We start from the raw sequence: 18350 nt of genomic DNA, 5'->3' as shown, positions 1-18350 counted from the left end.
CCTGAGCTGTGCTGAATGACTCTACTGCTGAACAGTTAGTCAACATGTGTCACTTAGACAGCATTTTGGGTTTTTTTCCCCCATGGGCTAGGATTCAACTCGCTAATCATTTGGATTTTGAGTGAGCAGAGCAATGTTAAGAAGTGAACAAAAGGGATACACTTGTAGTGACAGTAGAGTCTAAGCAAATTCTGCAGAGATGGTTAAAGCAGTGATTGTAGCAATCAGAACAAATCAATGAAACAGTTCAAGATTTACCTCAAAACAGAAGGCTTGTGGTTATCCTAGTAAAGGGTCATACAGAAACAATATCTACAATAAAGGCAATATGTCAGGCCATGTAGAAACATTTTGTCAAACCACAAACCTCAGACGTGTTTGCACTTACAACAGGAAAAGATCTGCATAGCTTTCCAGAGCTTCTGAGAGCTTTGCTGTCTGGATCACTGCAATCCAGCTGACTGGATCTGAAACATCATTTGGCATCACAAAAAAACTTTTTCCGTGCTCCAGCACAAAGACAGCATTTGGTGAGAGCGTTACCCTACAGTCCTCGGAAAGTCCCCAATTATGTGGTAATTCTAGAGAGTGGTTTCGGATCTATTTATTCTTATGGCCCAGAGAAATAGAGCATTTACGAGATTTCACTACAAACATCAAGCCAAGGCAAACTGCTGCCTCCAACGCTTAGTACCATATATGCCACCTGAAGTGAGCTGTGATTTATAGCTGACTTGTAAGAAAGTCTTTGGTCTTATCTCTATTTCACATGGCCATTTTAAATTAGATGAGTTAATTACCAGCTTGCACACAGGAGTGACAGCATTAATGGTTACAGTAATAAATCCACATGTGCTGAAAACATTGATTTTCCATGCTGAGCTGCTCCCTGTGCTGTAAACAGCAGAGAGAAACAAAGCAGGGATCAGACAAGCCAAATGCATCCAGATGAAAGCAGCAGCTCTTTAAACTACCCCTCTCACTTTTTCAGAAAGAAGGCTCTCCCCTCCGCAGAAGGATTCGGGTTCGATTCCACCACAGGTGAGAGACATCCTCTGTGACGAGATTATGAGAGGCAGCTTTGTGCTTTTTTACAGATCCATAATGTGGTGTAAGCATTTCAGAAGCTATAATTTTAATCACTGGCCCCATATATGAAATCAGCAGGAGGGGAAAGGAGCAGCGCGAGGCAGGTTCTGAGCAGGAGGTTAAGGAGGCTCTCAGACACAGCAGGGACCGCCGTGTTCTGTGTGTTAAGCCTTCCTGGGCTACAATTTATGGTCATTACAGCGGCCTATTTTCAGCCCCTGCGATGTATTCTGCTCAATTATCAGCCATTACAGGGACGGGATGGCTTTGAGCTGCGCCGATTTGCAGGCACCACTGCGACATTCAAGTGAAATCTGCTTGGCACTCAGAGAGAGTGTTTAGGGGTTTGGAGAACAACAGCGAAGAATACAGAAGAATTATTACAGATGAGCAAACATATTTCTGATCACAGCCATGTTGGTGGGTGGGAAGGCACATACAGAGAGACTGCAAACATCCAATAGTATGGCATGTAATATTAGAATGGACTTCTAAGACAATAAATGAATCAGTTTATCATTGTGAGATTTTGTAATTTGCTCACTTGGTTTCCTGATGATAGAGGAACACAAAAGCACTTTGTTTCCTGTGGCTTTTGAGCAGAAATATTTTGTGACCTTTACATTCTCACTCAGCAATCCCTTACAGATATAACTTGCAGGCTGATTTTGAAATGCAAACAACTCCCTTCCTAAATTTAAAACAGAATAGACACATGTACACCATGCTAACCCATTTGAGACCTATTATTATCTATATGATAACATTAGTGGGCAAACATATTGTTAGTGAATTCAGCGATTCAACTGAATTCAGAAAGAAACAGTGATTAACCAGGGTACTACATCAAATCTCAGCAATCAAAAATTATAGTCAGTGGGTAAGAAATCCATGGGTTCAGTAGCAGCAGATGAGAAATTATTTCATCCAAACATAGGGCAATGTCTATATGGCATTTAAGCAATTAGCTGAGGCAAATGTAATCCTTTTGACTATGGTCTAGGATCCATGAGAAGACTGCAGAACTGGAGTTGCAGTAGGCAACTAAGGAGGTAGGGATGAAGACGTTCACTATGCAACTCTGCAAGTTTCCTGTGCACTGTGGTGGATGCTCTGACTCTCGATTCACATGCTGCAATTTTGACTTAGCCTTTCTAATTAACAATGAGGAGTTCAGAAGGGTCTTCAGAAGAGGCAGCCAAAACAGAACAACAGAAGGACCCCTCAGACAGATTAAGCAACTGATCGATAACTTCTCAAGTGCTAATAGGTTCTGCCACATTCTGTGATATGTGAGTGTTTGTCATTTTGGCTGCCAAAGTATTTATGGGAAATCCATTGTCAGGTCCAAAGCATGAGGTAATGTAGCACTTAGTGGATGAAATAAAAAACCCAAAGCCAACAGTGATTTGTATTTCATTTACAGAGGACATGTTAGAGCAATATGGACCTCTATCTCTCAAAATACTGTGAATGCTATTTTATTTATTTATTTCATTACTTTTACAGGCTTATGTAGTCAGTGATGATGCAAGAGATGACAGCAGTACTGCATTTCTGGTTCCCACTCAAACCAGCCAAGGAGTAGTTATCCATCAGGTAATTAAAGTCATATTAGGAAATTGTTATAGCTAGCTCATAATATAATTTAATATCTGTCTGTTCTCCACCAGAGGAAACTGGTTTCAGGGTTATTGCTAGAATTGACATAATTAGTAATTAACTGTAACACCCTGACATTAGCTCAGACCCCATCCAATTATTCAAAATCACACAATGCCATATTTTATCATGCATTTTAGGGGAAGGCTTCTATTACTTCTACAGCCTTTTCATTAGGTTAGCTGCAAGTGAAATGCATATTACCACTGATGAGATGGAGAACTTTCAGGAATAGTTGGCTCCCTCTAGCAGACCCAAAGTATATTGTATTTGCATGCGGTCTAAGCCCTGTTTAACTACATATGCCTCCTTGTTATGAGACACAAATTGTGGTGGGGGTTTTTTTGTGGAAAATTACATTTAATTTCTGTCCACAGAATATGAAATCATCCACAGACTTCTACAATGAGTATCATATGTGGTTGATGCAAGCCAATACAAAGGTATAGATAAAAACTGCTCATCAAATTGATTTAATTTAAACATTTATTTTTAAAAAGCCATCAACCCATAAGCAAGGACTCAATCTACTCTCAGAAACATTATTTTTAAAAAATCCATTGTTAAAATGCAGAAAAATAAAGAATGCATGAATATAAAATATCCTCACATCCTTACATTTTCTATGTGTTACTCTTTTTTTTATCTATAAAAAATAACTCCAGTGAAAATATAGCCTCTGGGTGGTTGTTGTTGTTTTTTTGTTTTTTTTAAACACTGTTGATGTTTATAATCATATAATCTATAATGGTGTTTTTCCATTTATTTTGTGTTCAACTGGTCATCCAGCCCCTATTGTCAGTTTACAAACTCAGTAAAGAATGGCTGTTCCTTCAACATGTCCTTTTTCCTATGGTATCTGGACTTGCTTTTTAGATCACATACCTGCTTCTCCTCTTTGAACAGAGATAAATAGCTGGATTACTTGGGCCTTTTCAGGCTGTCTGTGCCTCCTCGAGTTTGCAAAGGAGCTGAGCGGAGGCTTCCTTTTAAAACATCACACCGCCAGACCTCTTCTCACTCTTTTCTCCTCCGTTCCGTAACTCATGAGCTCTTTGCACGACACGCTGAGTTCTTCCTTTTCAAAATACCACAGAACAGGTGAAGAGGCTCAAAGGGGAAGAAAGCCAAACAGAGAAGCCCTTTAAAAATGGCATTTATAGAGAGAGTGAAGACAAACAGTGTCCCTGTTGAAAATGAGAGTGTGCACTGAAATCCATTTTGATGACAGTTTTAAGAAAGCAACCTTTATGGTATGGATTGGGTGCCTATGCCTTTAAAAAAAAAAATTGATTGCCTACTTCAAAACACAACTGAAAGTCTAAGAATCAGAGAGCAAAGAGACAACAAGCTTTTCACTGGGAACTCTAAATTGTTCACTAATAAATTGTTCCACACAGTTTTCTGGAACACTGATGAACATGGTGTACGAACGGCCAGTCAGTGAGACCTGAACTCATGATGCAGGCATGTGCAGATTAGCTTTGTGTGCTGACAGCTGGATGGAATCCTTCACTTTACAGATACCATTTATAGACATCACATTTAGTGTATATTAAAGGAGGTTTTTTTTAAATTAATTAATTAATTAGTTTCATTCATTTATTTATTAACAGGTAATAATTTATGTGTGTATACAGATCATATGTGTGTATATAATAACAACCATTTACTGTTTTTATTAGTTCACTTTGTCTTTGTCTGCAAGATCACATTAAAATAGTAGGACAAATATTTATAATGAATATTGACACTAAAAACATTTGTTCATTTATTTTAAGGAGTCTCACAGAAAGCAATAGGAGCTATGCTGACAAAATGCATAATTACAGCCTGCTAACATTACTAATGGACTTATATACATTGGTTCTTGATATAGTGGGAATGTTTCTTTGAGCTCTTCAAACAGCTCCAAGGAATTGTCCCAAAGAATAAATGTTTCTATGACATAAAACTGAAGTAAACAATCTCTTTTAAGATCACACTGTGGCTTGAAACTCTTACAGCAGTAAATCACTATGCACATTTGCTAAAAAAATAACCAACAGCAGCTACATTGTCTGGGAAGGAACTTCGTTACTAAGCAACCAGCTAACAGAGATTTTTATGACAATGCTGAAGGTAAGCTTTTCCTTGTATAACCTTACTTTATTATTTAGTCTAGCTAAGCTATGTTACATTACTTCTTTTCGAGTCGAGTATGAGTACATTAGAAAATGTAAAAAAAAATATATGCATTTATATATTTTATAGCACTTTACTTATAGCATCTTTAAAAGGTTTGGAATTTATGTTGCTTGTCTGAGGACGCTATTCTAGCATTTACATAGCTAGCTAGGTTACATATTTCATATCAATTTAAATTCATGAATAGTGGTGTTGTTTTAGCTAGCTGGCTACGAGCTGCGTTTTGCATAGTTTTGTGAGCGGTTGTCTAGCTCAATTAATGTTCTTTCAGGCTGAATGTACGTGTAGTTGCCCACCGCTCTAGGTGATTGTGGTGCAAGAAAACTCATAGGAAGGCATCTAGGTTAGCGTAGCTATGTCGCCGTCATTGACTGCCTTCAGTTTCTAAGATATGATGTCTTAAAATGGATGGCAGCGTTTTGATACAGAGGTTATTGAACTGGAACAGGCTTGAAAAGTGTAGCACTGCTAGTATACGTTGCCAGTATACCGACGGTTCAGTGTCAACTGATTTTATTTTACAGTTTTAAGAATAACGTTACAAACCTTTAGTTGGTCTTCTGCATTTTAAACTGCAAGTAGTTAGATTAACGTTACAAAGTACCTTTAGCTAGATTACGTTAACGTTAGCTAAGTTAAATAACAGGAAACATGCGACTATACTGCCCACGTTTCCCACATCACTGTGTTAGCTAGTTAACAACAATCATACATACCTTACATTTGTAAAGAAATTGCATCGTGCCCCCAAAATCACTGCTGCTCGTATACGTCAGCGCTGCTTTTAGATGTATCTAAATGTATCTATTTAAATGTAGCCCTGTTAATGTATCACAGTAGGCACCATTTATTTATTTATCCGAAACATTCGGTTCCAGCAGGACTAGGTGCTTACCTGCCATAGACACAGCAGTAGCTGACTGCTTGAGCAGTATTAAGGCCCTAATTGTTGGTTTTGTTGTATATCGTTACAAGAACATTTTGGAGTTCAACTGTAGGAAATTTGAAGGAAAGGAACAGTTAGCATTTGTTTATATAGCCTATGAGTTTCGGGTAAGACATCTTAAGACACTAAAACATTAGCCGGAAACCTTTCTGCAAGCCACTTTATTTTATTGATTTAAATTACAATGCAGAACAGCTGTTGCAACGAACAATTAGTCAGGCACAATCTAGCCAATTCAACACTTCTGTTTCTGATCACTATTATTACCACCCAAAAGAACTACTGTTCTCAACAGAGCATTGACACTGATATTGTATACCCAAGGTAGTAGGTGTTCTGTCTGGCATGGCACTGTTGCTGGTAATATACATCCCTGTTACTGCACTGCTGGTCAGAAATATACAGCCAACCATAGCCCTGTGGTTAAAAACGTGCAAACTGACAGGCTATAGTCTCTAACTCTACACCTATACTGAATAACATATCCACAGATCCTATTCACGTTCCCTATTATGCAGAGCTGGATATGTGTATGAAAAATGCTTCATGTAATCAAACAGCTTCATGTCACACAGGGGCGTGGCTCTGGAGTGGGGGGAAGGAAATTGGCACTTGCAGCTGTAGCACTGCAGGACCACATCATACGGAGTGATCCTAAACTACAGAGCCTGTGTCTGCCAGACTACGCATGCTGTGGACCCCACAGAGCCCAGCAACCCACGGTCAGGCACACACACACTGAACACAGACCAGGAGACGAGAGAGAGTATGTCCTGGACCCAGCACCTCCACCACTAACACTGGGTATGCTGGTAGCCTAGTGCTCTCACACTGCTGAAGTACTATATGACAAGCCATTCACACAAAGGCTTAGATTTATTTTCTTTCTTTCTCTCCCAAATAAACCTTATCATTAACAGTGTGCACAGTGTAGTTAAATTGAAGACTGTTGAGAAACTTCTGAGAAGAAGCATGCTGTATACATGCTGTATTATAACTGGTTGTACACAGTATGGCAACCAAAGATATGTGATGTGAACTTGAATACATGTTCGTTTTTGATGTTTTGACTGAGACACAGTGCTTGTCTTACTAAGCTCTGAGATGGTTTGCAGCAAGGGATAGGTCATTTATCACCATGGCATATCATTATGTCTGTGATGTTCCCTATGAGTAGCCCAGAGGCTGGGTTTAGTGGCAGCTCCTAGAAGACTGACAGCTGTGGAATGGACAGGCATCAAGTCCAGGTCTCTCCAGGAAGGAGACTCTGTCCATCCTTGTGTCATTTGCAGAGAGGAATTCCGCCTTCAGCCACAAGTAATGTTTATCCATAAGCCACCACAGCCATGAGTATTACATACATATATCCACCAGTATGTGCTTCTCTCAGGTCCACAGTACTCCACATGAGCAATGTTCCACCTGCAGTCCAATTTCCTGTCCACCCACATACTACAAACATAACGACGCATTTAAGTGAATGTCTGCCAATCTTCGGTGTAAGATTTATATATGATCTTTACTGATAATAGACATCTTATAATCATATAATATACACACAAATCACATTGGCTTTTCTGTTATCCAGTGTTTCTAGTGTTTCTGTCTGTCAGGACCCAACAAATGGTCCCCATTTTACTAGAGCCTTTAGACCCATATTAAGTGTTCATTGCCTGTTTTAGGCATGCTGGGTGCTGCAATGTGGCAAAATGTGAAGTGTCTGGGTGGGACATGAGGACTTTTACTAGAACTAGTCTGGACTGCTGGCTCACTGCTTGATTGGGATGGGCTGATATCTTTCATTTCTGAGCAATCTGAGGCCAATCTGGCCAAAAAGTCCTGGGAAAGGAAAGCACCATTTGAACAGATCCACAAAGCCCAGCTGCCATTGACACATGTGTAAATATTAGCTTCTATGTGTGTGTGAATTCACCTCAGAGGCTTTAAGAAAACAAACTTGTTATTCATTTCAGATCAATTAAAGCACAGTAATTGGTTTGGATTGAAATGGGAAAAAATTGCAACAATTTTTTTTACAAGTTAATAAGCAGTTACAGTTATCAAAGCAATTATTATTTGGTATACTTCTCCACATAATTGCCATTTACACTAATAGTAATTACTGCAGACATAAATCAGTAGAGATATAAAATGCTGATTGCATGTAAGGTATAATCATAGGTTTGCAAACTGTAATATATTACCTGTTAATGTGTTTGACAGTCAGCATTTAGGTCTGTGTGGAATCATTATTTAAGTCTTAATGTTCTGGGTTGCTATCTAGATTAGACAGTAATTTAAGAGTTCAAAGCATGAAGCTGTTTGTAATTTCCACTTTTTCATCACACACTTTAAAATGGGAGAATAGTACAGTCAAAGAAATTAAAATATAAATCATACACTGGACTAGTAATTAAACATTGTGTTGTTCTTCAGGTTACCATATTTAAAACTTTTAAGATATTAATGAATACTTTCCTTTCAGACAATTCAATTTGAATTTGTTTAATTTAAATTTAATTTGTTTAAAGGGTGGTAAAGATTACTTGAAAATTTGCATTGTCATTTATTCAGAAGCACCTCCCCTCTATGGTCAAATTGCAGACACATGCACCTTCACTTATTGTTTTTGTTATTTGTTGTTATATATTATTTTATTACTCTTTCATGTTTTAGCTGCTTTATAGAAGAGATACAACATACATACAACTTTTCACTGTACATTTCTATGATGACAGTAAAGATGTCCACATCATCTATGATGACAGTAAAGTTTTTTAAAAATGTGAAAAATTGGTTTTGTGCACATTTATGATCAGTTCTAAAAAGAATTTCAAGTAAAGCTGGAAACCCCTTAAATCTTCCAAAAGATAAAATACATTTAGTGCCTGTTAAGCATATAGATTCAATTACAAGGGATTTCATCAAGATGTAATGTTGTCTTCAAACCAAAATCTATGGCCAAATACAAATAAAACCTCACTTTAATTCCCAGCAATGGGAGCATGATTGCTATTATTTGTGATTGTTACCTTAGTTTGTAGCTTGAAAGCAGCAGCATAGTGACACTTTAGTATAATTATCAGTTTACTAAGGGCACATATGCTTATATAGCCAAAAGCAAATTTTCTAAATCTCCAATTGCTAAAATATCTATTGTCTTTGCAACATGAGCTCTAACATATTCTGATGAGTTCATTTTTGGTTAGACTTTGTTGCTTTCTTATTTCTATCTTTTGTGGATATGTGAGCAAAATTATCTTTGCATTATTTCATGTGTGGACTTAGCGGGAGTGTTTGTGACATTTTACCTGATGCTGCGCATACACACCCCCACACAGACCGACACACTAGCACACTTACAAAAGCTGCAGTAGCTGATTATAAATACTAGAGTCTGCCCTGTGGGATGTTCAGTGTTTTGTCTGAAAACAATGAGAAATCAACGGTTCTCCTTGTTCTGCATGCATGCGCGCACACACACACACACACACACACACACACACACACACACACACACACACACACACACAGAGTACTTCCAAAAAAAACTTAGAAAATAGACTGTGGAAAACAGTCCCTTCTCTGCAAGACCCTAGGGAATATGTCCACACTTCAATCAATCAGACATGAGAACAGTCATTCAAATTTTTCCCGTGTCCCCTGTGAGCAGATATGTGACCAATCACAAGAACGTCTCTACAAGTCTTCTGCTGTGTGCCATTGTTGAAATGCTAATATAAAATTCAAAGTGAATTCTTTGGGTAAGAAAAATAGAAATCTTCTTGTGTGGTGTTGGGCCTGAGACAATAACTACTGAAGGTTTCAATAGTAATCCCCAAACGCACCAGGTATGGCTTCTGCTATTGGTGTGAGATTTGACTAGGCTGTTTCCAGTGTTGTTGCCCATTTACAATATTCCAATAAAGTTGTTCAACGTTCTGTAAGGGAATTGACTTCTACTGTGTCTGCTTGGATGGTTTGCCACCAATATGAAAAATTTGACACAGACAGCTATTTTTATTTATTAACTTTTTTGTTTGTACCCAAGGTACTACATGATGATAATGGCAAGGTTTTGAAATGTATCCAAACATTCTTAAATTATTATAAAATATATCTGTAAATTCAATATAATTGATCCAACATTTAGAAAAAATTAACCAATTAACTTTATTTACTTATTTTCATTTATGTCATTTGTATGTCCTGATAGGTTCTGCTTTCCTGTTCTCATGTATTTCACAAAGTAAGTTAAATCATGGGTTGCCATGGATAACACTTCCATGTGATGCATAAAATAGCTGTGAAGTTTGTGTGTTGGCCTGACAGGCCATCAGCAACCACACCGGTTACAGAGAGATTCATTGCTGGCACGCAGACATGTCTGGAGGCCTTTGAGTGCTTTTCGGGAAGAAAGTGCTGTCCCATGTGCAGGAGAGAGCAGTATGAGACCCGATTGATCCACGATGGTGCCAGGCTCTATAGGGAGAAGTGCACTGTCAGGTATGCCGGCCATGGGCCACAGATGCAACTAACATACATTAAGTAGGCCTAGTCCATTAATGCCAAATGTGTGTATTTGTACAACATAGGGTGGTCTCATCATTCTTAAATGCATTCTGTAGGTATAAATTTATCAGAGGTGGTGTGGTGTCTTCTCTGTGCCCTTTCCCTGTGCTTCAGAATCCAGGCCTGCTGGCGCGGCTACGCTGCTCGCAAATGGTACAGAAATGTCCGGAAGCGGCTTCCTCCAAATGACCCGTGCTTAAGACGACAGTTCTTTGAGGCGAAGGTAAAACAGTGCTTTTTGTTTGTGAATCCAGTGCTTTCAATATAATTCAATCAAATGGCACAAAAGGTGTGAGAATTGGCTGCCCGCCCAGTTTGCAGACAAACAATGCAATCATTAATTTTGAAATACGATGATCATATGAGTAGTAATGTATAAATACATGAATAACTCCAGGGCTTGGATTCTGCTTGACTAAGTGCAATTTTGTTTTCTAATTGTGCATAACAACATACATTTACATAAACATATTAGAAATTACATTATGAGAATTAGAATTATTATAATTTTACCATACCAAATTACACTAACATAATCCTCTTAGGCATTTTCCTCCTTTATGGTTTTACATGTTCAGTATATATTTGTTTCATACACATACATGCTTGTTTTGTCTTTACATAAGCTAAGACAGCAGTGTGATGTTGGGCATCAAATGCAATATATGAGGCTGATCCCAGTTCACATCTGCAGTCAGAGTGTTTGTTATTGATACTTTGTTTTGATGAGTGTGTGTGTGTGTGTGGCTCAAACACGCTGGGCATTTCTGAGGCCCACACAAACACTGCAGCTGTGTGTGTTTTACCTGATTATTCATATTCTCTCTCTCCTTTTGCTTGTTTTGATGGATGATATACTTTCAGGCTCTTGGAGAAGCTTAGGAGTGATTGGCTGCATAAGGGTACAAGGCTGTAAATCCCACCTCCTCAGCATCCATTTAATTATTTGATTCCTGAGAAGAAAATCACAGATGTGTTTATCCTTAAATAAAAGGCTGATTTCATTACTTTTGATCCAATTACCATATGACCACTGGAAATCAGGGCTAGTGGTTTAAAATCTCATAAACCCATCACATTCTGTCTTATGCATCATTACGTACTGTATACCTACAGTGCCATGTCCACTTGTTTTATGTTGCCTTGGGTATTTCAGCAAATTAGAATCCAGAGCATTTATACACCCTTCCAAGTACACTTCTCCAGTGATTTTCACTTAAAAACAACTTATTTTGCAGTACACAAGAATGTAGGCTTGACAGCATTGACATGTGTCCATAGACCATAGTTTTTTCTTTATTTTGTTACTATGACACTTGTTTGGGTTTGTTTGTTTTTTTTACACCCAAGGTGCCTTAGCTGAGGGTGTCCACCCTCTTGTAAGATGTGACTGACAAACAACTGAACGTCACCCCATTCTTTACATCTAAGCATGGCAATTGGTCTGAGTATTGCCATGGTATCAGCAGCCTGCTTTGGCTTGCAGGCCATACTTTAAGGCTGGGTGAGCCACTGGTGAGCCACATTTTGAAACAACCTCAACAAAACGCTTAGAAGAAACACATCAATCTTTGCCTTCCCAAAGGATAACACAGCTTGGACAATGGGAGAAAATAAAGAAAAAAGGATTTAGTCAGTTTGTGGAATTACTGTTCTCTCCCCAGTCAGTTGACCAAATTAAATTGCTTCATGTGATATGAGTCGATATAAATTGCTTGTTGAGATATGAATCAATTATATACCGAGAGAAAGCACATTTGGTCTTTTTTTTCTTTCCAAGCATATGTGTACAAAGTTTCTGATATACGTGATAATGAATCAGGAACTATGCACAGTACACACTACCATGTCCATCTTCCTGCTGTGTTGAGAATGGTCCGGCACCCAGTTACCACCCAGTCAGCAGTGGTTCAGTGCTCAAGAAATAACTAGTGATGAGCTGGAAGATTGTACCAATCTTCAGTTGTGGATGGCAACAAACATGGCTTCAAATCTGTATAAAATGTGGTTGTAAGATAGGTGCACGCAATAAAGCAGCAACTGAGTGTATACACCACGTTTCTATACTCTTGAGTGCTTTACAGCACACTGTATAGGCTTAAAAGGGAGCTGGGGAGTACAGACTGTACAGGCCAGTCATTGCTGCCTGCAGGATTTATTGTCTTGTATTGCAGAATGGGCTGGGAGGGGGGTTTCCTCACATATGCACTGATCTGACCTTGACTAGGTGACGCATGAAGGAAAAGGCTCTGTTAAGGCCTATGATAAAGTAAAAGCATCTTGAATACATCCAAAACATACATTTTTACTCATGCGTGTTTGCATATTCAGGTTTTAAGGATATGAAGTTGCACATGTTGCAAGCAGAAGGATACATGCTTGTTGTTTTTTTTTTTTCTTTTGCCCCCCCCCCCCCCGGAATGTTTCTGCTAATAAAACATTCTTTAACCAGCTCAACAAGTACAGAACCAAGGCAAGCAAGGCAGGGAGCCTTGCTTATCAACTGCTCCCTGTTTTTTCTTTAACTCCTTTTTCAGCTCCCTACCATAAGTCAACACATTAGAGAGGCGAATTGGTGACATTAAGATTGATTGTACCTGCTCCATTCTCTCTGAATAGAGGGAGGCAAAGTTCACATGACTGTGTTCTGTTTGTCTTCTCTTTGAGGAGCTCTTACATGTTCAACTCATTCGGATGTTTTCGTGTATGTTTAATTACTGATCAGGCAGAGTTGTAAAGAAGCCTTTTGTTTCACGCTGAGGGCTTTCTGTACAGTGCTGGGTTTGTGTGGACTTTGTCTTTGGGGATAATCCAGAACTTTCCAACACTTCTTCATGTCTGTTGGTCAGACTTTTAATCCTGTGGGCAATAGCTTGAGCTGTGACAACTAGCCAACTCTCCAAAAACCCATTCTCATGCAGTGTATTTTTTTATCAGTTTCAGGAGCTGAATGACAATTTGGTGCAGTCCTGCGCTCCCAGTGATGTGGAGGAGTTCCTCCGTGACATCGATCGCAGCATTGCTTCCAGTCGAGACATCTTCCGGCACTTCGACAGGAGCCGTTCGAGCATCTCTGAAATGGATGAAGAACACTGGCTGCAGGCTCAGTACAAGGTATGAAGGCACAATGCGTGTGCACACACACAAACACTGCTGTGTTTTTATCAGAGCAGTTCGTCAATGGCCCTAATCCCTATGTGCTGGCAGTCCTGAGCTTTGCCCCTCTACCTGGCATGCCCTCACCTGCCCCGCCAGCGAACCCTGTTCCTCACCACAGATGATTCAACTCATCTGAATCTGTTCTCTGAGAGATCGCTTACGCTACTCATGAATGATGGGATATATGCAGCGTTTATGAGAAACACACAAGTTCCAAGGTTAGGGCAGCCTATGGGCTTTCTTTGACAGCAGGAGCTGAAAAGAAAAGCAAGGATGTTGCTCTGTACTGTCCAGTTGTCATGTGCTATCTACTGTTCTAATTGACAACAGCCCCCTGGTTAGTGGTCAGGTAGATGGCAGCATTTCAATGCTTATTTCAGGACCCTGCTCTTTTGACATGTTCCACTGCTACGTTGACCCATCGAGCCATTCACCTGGCCACCGACCCATCTTACAGTCATCTGAATAAAGCAAGTTCTTGATGGGTTAATGATTAGCAGCGTGCGCCCACCTTCTGTTACCGAGGGTGGTTGGAACTGGATGTACTTTCTAATAGTGACATAAATCCAGGTCCTCCTGCTAATGTTTCCTGGATGCAATGGGTGACGCCTCATTTGTCACCCTGAGATCTTGAGTACACTGCCAGCACCATCACTGTTCAATATCTTGTTTAAGAAATTTGTATATAAAAACTGAACCAACATGAGCTTTCTGTCCCATCCTTCCCAACTCATATACAATTGTGAAAGAAAAACAACAAAAAGGTTGTGGCTCTCAGTTTCAGGCTCTCTCAATCACTAAAGGTACTTATAAACTTACATTTTACCAACATTAAAACAAGCGCTCAATCTGTGCCCTGACTCTCCAGGCTATCCAGCGAGATGTCCGGGACTGCCCCATTTGCCTGACCCCACTGAGCGCCACTGGTGTCAGGTGTACACAAGCCAGACCCCTCCTGCTTCTCTCCTGCTCTCATCTCTTCCACACAACCTGCCTTCAAGCTTTTGAGCGCTTCTGCCTAGACAGTGAGCCCACGTGCCCCCTCTGCCGCTGTTCCTATACTACCAGGCCTGTATAGGACTCCACCATTAGCCATGAACAACCAGCAATGTATGACCTTTACCTGTAGCCATCTGTAGAGAATAAAACTACATAATCAGATTCCTGCTGCATGCACAATAAAGCACAACCATCAGAACACCAAATACACATGAACAAGTTGTCGCAAGTTTTATTATAATCTGAAAAAAGTACAATGTAAACTAAAAGATAGCATGGGACATTATACAAAAACATGAACAAAAATTTGGGGGGGGGGGAAGATGTATACATGGAAGACATAAAAACACTGAGCAAAAACAATTCTCACATTATAAAAAGTAACATGCACAAACACAAAAAAGTTGGAGAGTTCTCTTTGTATCGATCCTCTGGTAGATAGAGACCACGGAGAGAGAGAGAGAGATAGAGACCATGGAGAGAGAGAGAGAGCGCGAGAGAGAGAGCAAGAGCGAGAGAGAGAGAGAGCGCACACTCAGGAAGAACAAGAGGAAATTCATAGACCTCTCAGGCAACGGTGTCATCAGGACAAACCCACCCACCCGACTCAAATTCACATCTGAATAATTCTTGCAGAAAAAAAAGTTCAGAAGATTCTATATATTTTTTTCTTCATTGTACACCAAATCATAAAAAAGTCATAAGAACGGAGTGAACTTTTCAAAGTTTAATTAGTGTAATGAAATATTTGTTTTGCTCTCATACACAAGAGTGGCACACAGAAACCTGCACTGCAGAAAGGGCCAACCTGACAACGTTCCTTTAGGTTTCAGAGAAGACAGAATTATAGAAAATAGCTCTGTCAACCTAGAATATTTATGGACCTTTATTATCTGACTTATGGGAAGAGAGAGAGAGCGAGAGAGTGAGAGAGAGAGCGAGTGAGTGAAGAGAGCGAGAGATTGATTTGTTCACAGTAACTGTAGGATCTAACACCCACATTTTCACCCATTTCTTTACAAAACACTGTACGCTTGTGCAAAACAGGAAATCACATTGCATACTTTATAGATTCCCAAAAAAGCCCTTCATTCACAACACACAATCAACAATTACACAACTTTCAAGCTTAAAATGTATTGGCGATTCAGGGAATTTATTTTTTTTACCTTACCTTTTCACAGGCTTTAAATTCAGTGCCCCTCATATGAATTCTTTCTGTCACAGAATAATTTTTTTTTAATCTAAACCACTAAACCATTTCTTCTTCATATCATTTTAGCCATTATGTATTTGTAGAGTCTTATATCCGAATCTTCATCCTTTGGCCTTTTTATGAAGTGTTCTGCTTTTTGTTTTTGGTTTATACATGCTTTGACTGTCACATGAGGGTTCACAGTGAATTAGTCTATAAAAAGGTGCTAACAGACATTGCTGTCTCCTTCACACACAGTTATTCACGCAAAATACACACATACACATACAAACACACACACACACACACACACACACACACACACACACACAAACTGCACAATGCATGACAACTAATAGAAAAGCCTATAAAATCCTCCCTAGTTAAGGCATTGGAGGTGAATATTTGACAACCACCAACATTGCAGAGTTACGAATTCACTGGCCTATTCTACAGATATCACAGACTGTACATAAGGCTGACAGACCTAATATGTTGTCCATATATTCTGCCAAAAAGACACACACAAAAATACATTTACATTGCATTTTTTTCTTAATGAATAAACAACATATCTAAGAGAAATGTCAAGAATGACCTGTGAGTCTAATGATGAAGACTGAAGAAACTACTGCAAATGCAATTTACATCGAACTAAAAGTAAGAAAGAAATGATCATCATACATCTTAGCTATCTACATCTAGTGTTGCTCTTTACAAAGAGACCTACCTCTACACTGGTCTCAGTAAACAGTAGCTATTTGTAAAGCAAAATATGCTATATACATGCATATCACCAAGTGCAATACCTTGGAATTCACATTTAACTTGAGTTTTTTTTTCCCCCAGAGGCCATGTGTCTGATTTTGTTTCCCCAGCTGTGATAAGCTAAGACCTGGTTTCCGTGTTCCTCGGCTGTTTGCACTGATAATGCACACACTGAGGCTGGCCGAGCTCACCCAGCACGCATGCGTGCATGCACGACGCGCATCCGCCTGTAATGATTTCAGCACAGAGAATATAGCCTGGCATGGGACAGGAAGCAAAGCACCTTTAGCAGTAGCAGCTCTGAGCTCACACGCTGCCTCTGCACACACTTCATTAGGGCCATTAGCACGAATAAGGCAAATTTATATCACTGTTCATTTGATGACCACTACAAAAGTCTTGCCTTGTTTTTTTTTTTCGATGGTGAAGCAAATCACCTTTTTTTCCATGCACTGGTATCCCCCCGCCCCCCCTTCCCAAATCAGTCTTCCTACACCAATATATATGCTGTGCTATACCTATGGAACAGTCAGCAGACTACTGCCTGGCGCAAGCAATAGCTGCATGAAACCACAACTCTTTGTAGGTATCTATAATTCATTGACACCTATAATCGTTCCTCCGTAGCAGGAGTTGTGATGGCTAAGACCCCATCATTGATCGGTTTGCTGCAAAAACCCCGCAGAGACCATTATTGATCCAGTAGCTGCTCTCAGTCTGCTTGTCACAGTACACCTACTTCAACCATGCTTATCAGAGCCTGCTAATCACAAACCCAATCACAAATCATGAGGGGGTGGGTAATGCACAGTCAAAGTGTTGTAAAGCATAATAAAAGTATAAGAGGCTGTGATAATGCAGTGCTCATCAGACTTTCCATTAAGCATTCTGAATAATGTCTTAAGTAGGTGCCCACTGGACAGGTCCAAAATACAACCAAGAATGAGAGAAGAGAAAGAGAATGAATTACTGTGGAACAGGCATGCAGACACCAGAGAAAAGAAAAATAGGTAGTACATGAACTAAAAGAATGTATACATTGCAGATAGCTGGACAAGGTACAAAACAAGCACAGTGCACCAGTGTGCCAAGGGTACACCTGCACACTCAGCCAGTCGGATGGTGGGAAAGTCCTGCTAAAAAGGACACTACAGTGAAACTGGATTCAATATCTGTCTCTCTCTCACTGCAGTTCATGAAGCCATTTCACACTGGTCTGATCTGGCCAAGTGATGTACCATAGATGCCAACCGCTCACTTTCCTGCTAGAAGTTGGATGGGTATCATCATCTTCATGTACTTGACTCAAGAATATTTCTCCCCTCATTTTACAGGCTGTTTAACAACTGCTATCCTTTCTTTAATTGTGAAAACATACCGTATGCTCTTTGGGAGTGAGAGTGAGGGAGGTACATGTGCGTATGTGAAAGAGAGAGAGAGTGCGAGCATGAGCGAGTAGAAGAGCGTGCACACATCTCAGAGAGTCTTCTGATGACCATTGGCTGATAGTTTGCTTGACTCTGCATCTGCTGGGCTGTTTGACAGATTCAGTTTATCCAGACCTGAAACCAAGGAGATAAGAGAAAGTGTTTATTAAGAAGCTTCATCCACTCTCCCAGACAGATTGGTCCTGTCGGAGCTGCTTCACAGAGCAGCCCTTCCCCCACATCTCACCGGAAATGCCCTCAGTTTCAGACGATTGATCTGTCTGGGACCATCCTCTCTTTAGTTTGGATGTGTGTGCATGCGTGCATGTGTCCACACCAAATTCAC

General features: G+C 39.8%; 2 protein-coding genes across 2 annotated transcripts in view; one reads left to right on the top strand and one right to left on the bottom strand.

Annotated features, from left to right (window-relative positions):
- The first annotated feature begins 4854 nt into the window (after window positions 1-4854).
- rnf32 (ring finger protein 32) lies at window positions 4855-14822 on the top strand. Its single transcript, XM_027022338.2, has 8 exons — window positions 4855-4872; window positions 6460-6688; window positions 7062-7201; window positions 10101-10133; window positions 10266-10390; window positions 10571-10679; window positions 13394-13570; window positions 14484-14822. Exons 1-8 carry the CDS (start codon window positions 4858-4860, stop codon window positions 14691-14693), a joined length of 1038 nt encoding a protein of 345 aa, XP_026878139.1. The 5' UTR covers window positions 4855-4857; the 3' UTR covers window positions 14694-14822.
- Window positions 14821-18350, bottom strand: part of lmbr1 (limb development membrane protein 1) — a 29324-nt gene continuing 25794 nt past the window's right edge. The window contains exon 17 of the mRNA XM_027022337.2: window positions 14821-18139. Coding sequence (XP_026878138.2) covers window positions 18054-18139 — 86 coding nt within the window. The 3' untranslated portion in view covers window positions 14821-18053. The remainder of the gene's footprint in view (window positions 18140-18350) is intronic.

Source organism: Electrophorus electricus, chromosome 18 (assembly GCF_013358815.1).
Source record: "Electrophorus electricus isolate fEleEle1 chromosome 18, fEleEle1.pri, whole genome shotgun sequence".
NCBI lineage: Eukaryota > Metazoa > Chordata > Actinopteri > Gymnotiformes > Gymnotidae > Electrophorus > Electrophorus electricus.
Note: the sequence above shows the minus strand (reverse complement) of the source record. Positions and strands in the feature narration are given on the sequence as shown.

What these genes read in the sequence shown, in the direction of transcription:
- rnf32 (XM_027022338.2), top strand. An exon ending in AATTCCGCCTTCAGCCACAA is followed by an intron (nt 7,202 to 10,100) that starts GTAATGTTTATC and finishes ATGTCCTGATAG; the next exon opens with GTTCTGCTTTCCTGTTCTCA. An exon ending in GACAGTTCTTTGAGGCGAAG is followed by an intron (nt 10,680 to 13,393) that starts GTAAAACAGTGC and finishes TTTTTTTATCAG; the next exon opens with TTTCAGGAGCTGAATGACAA.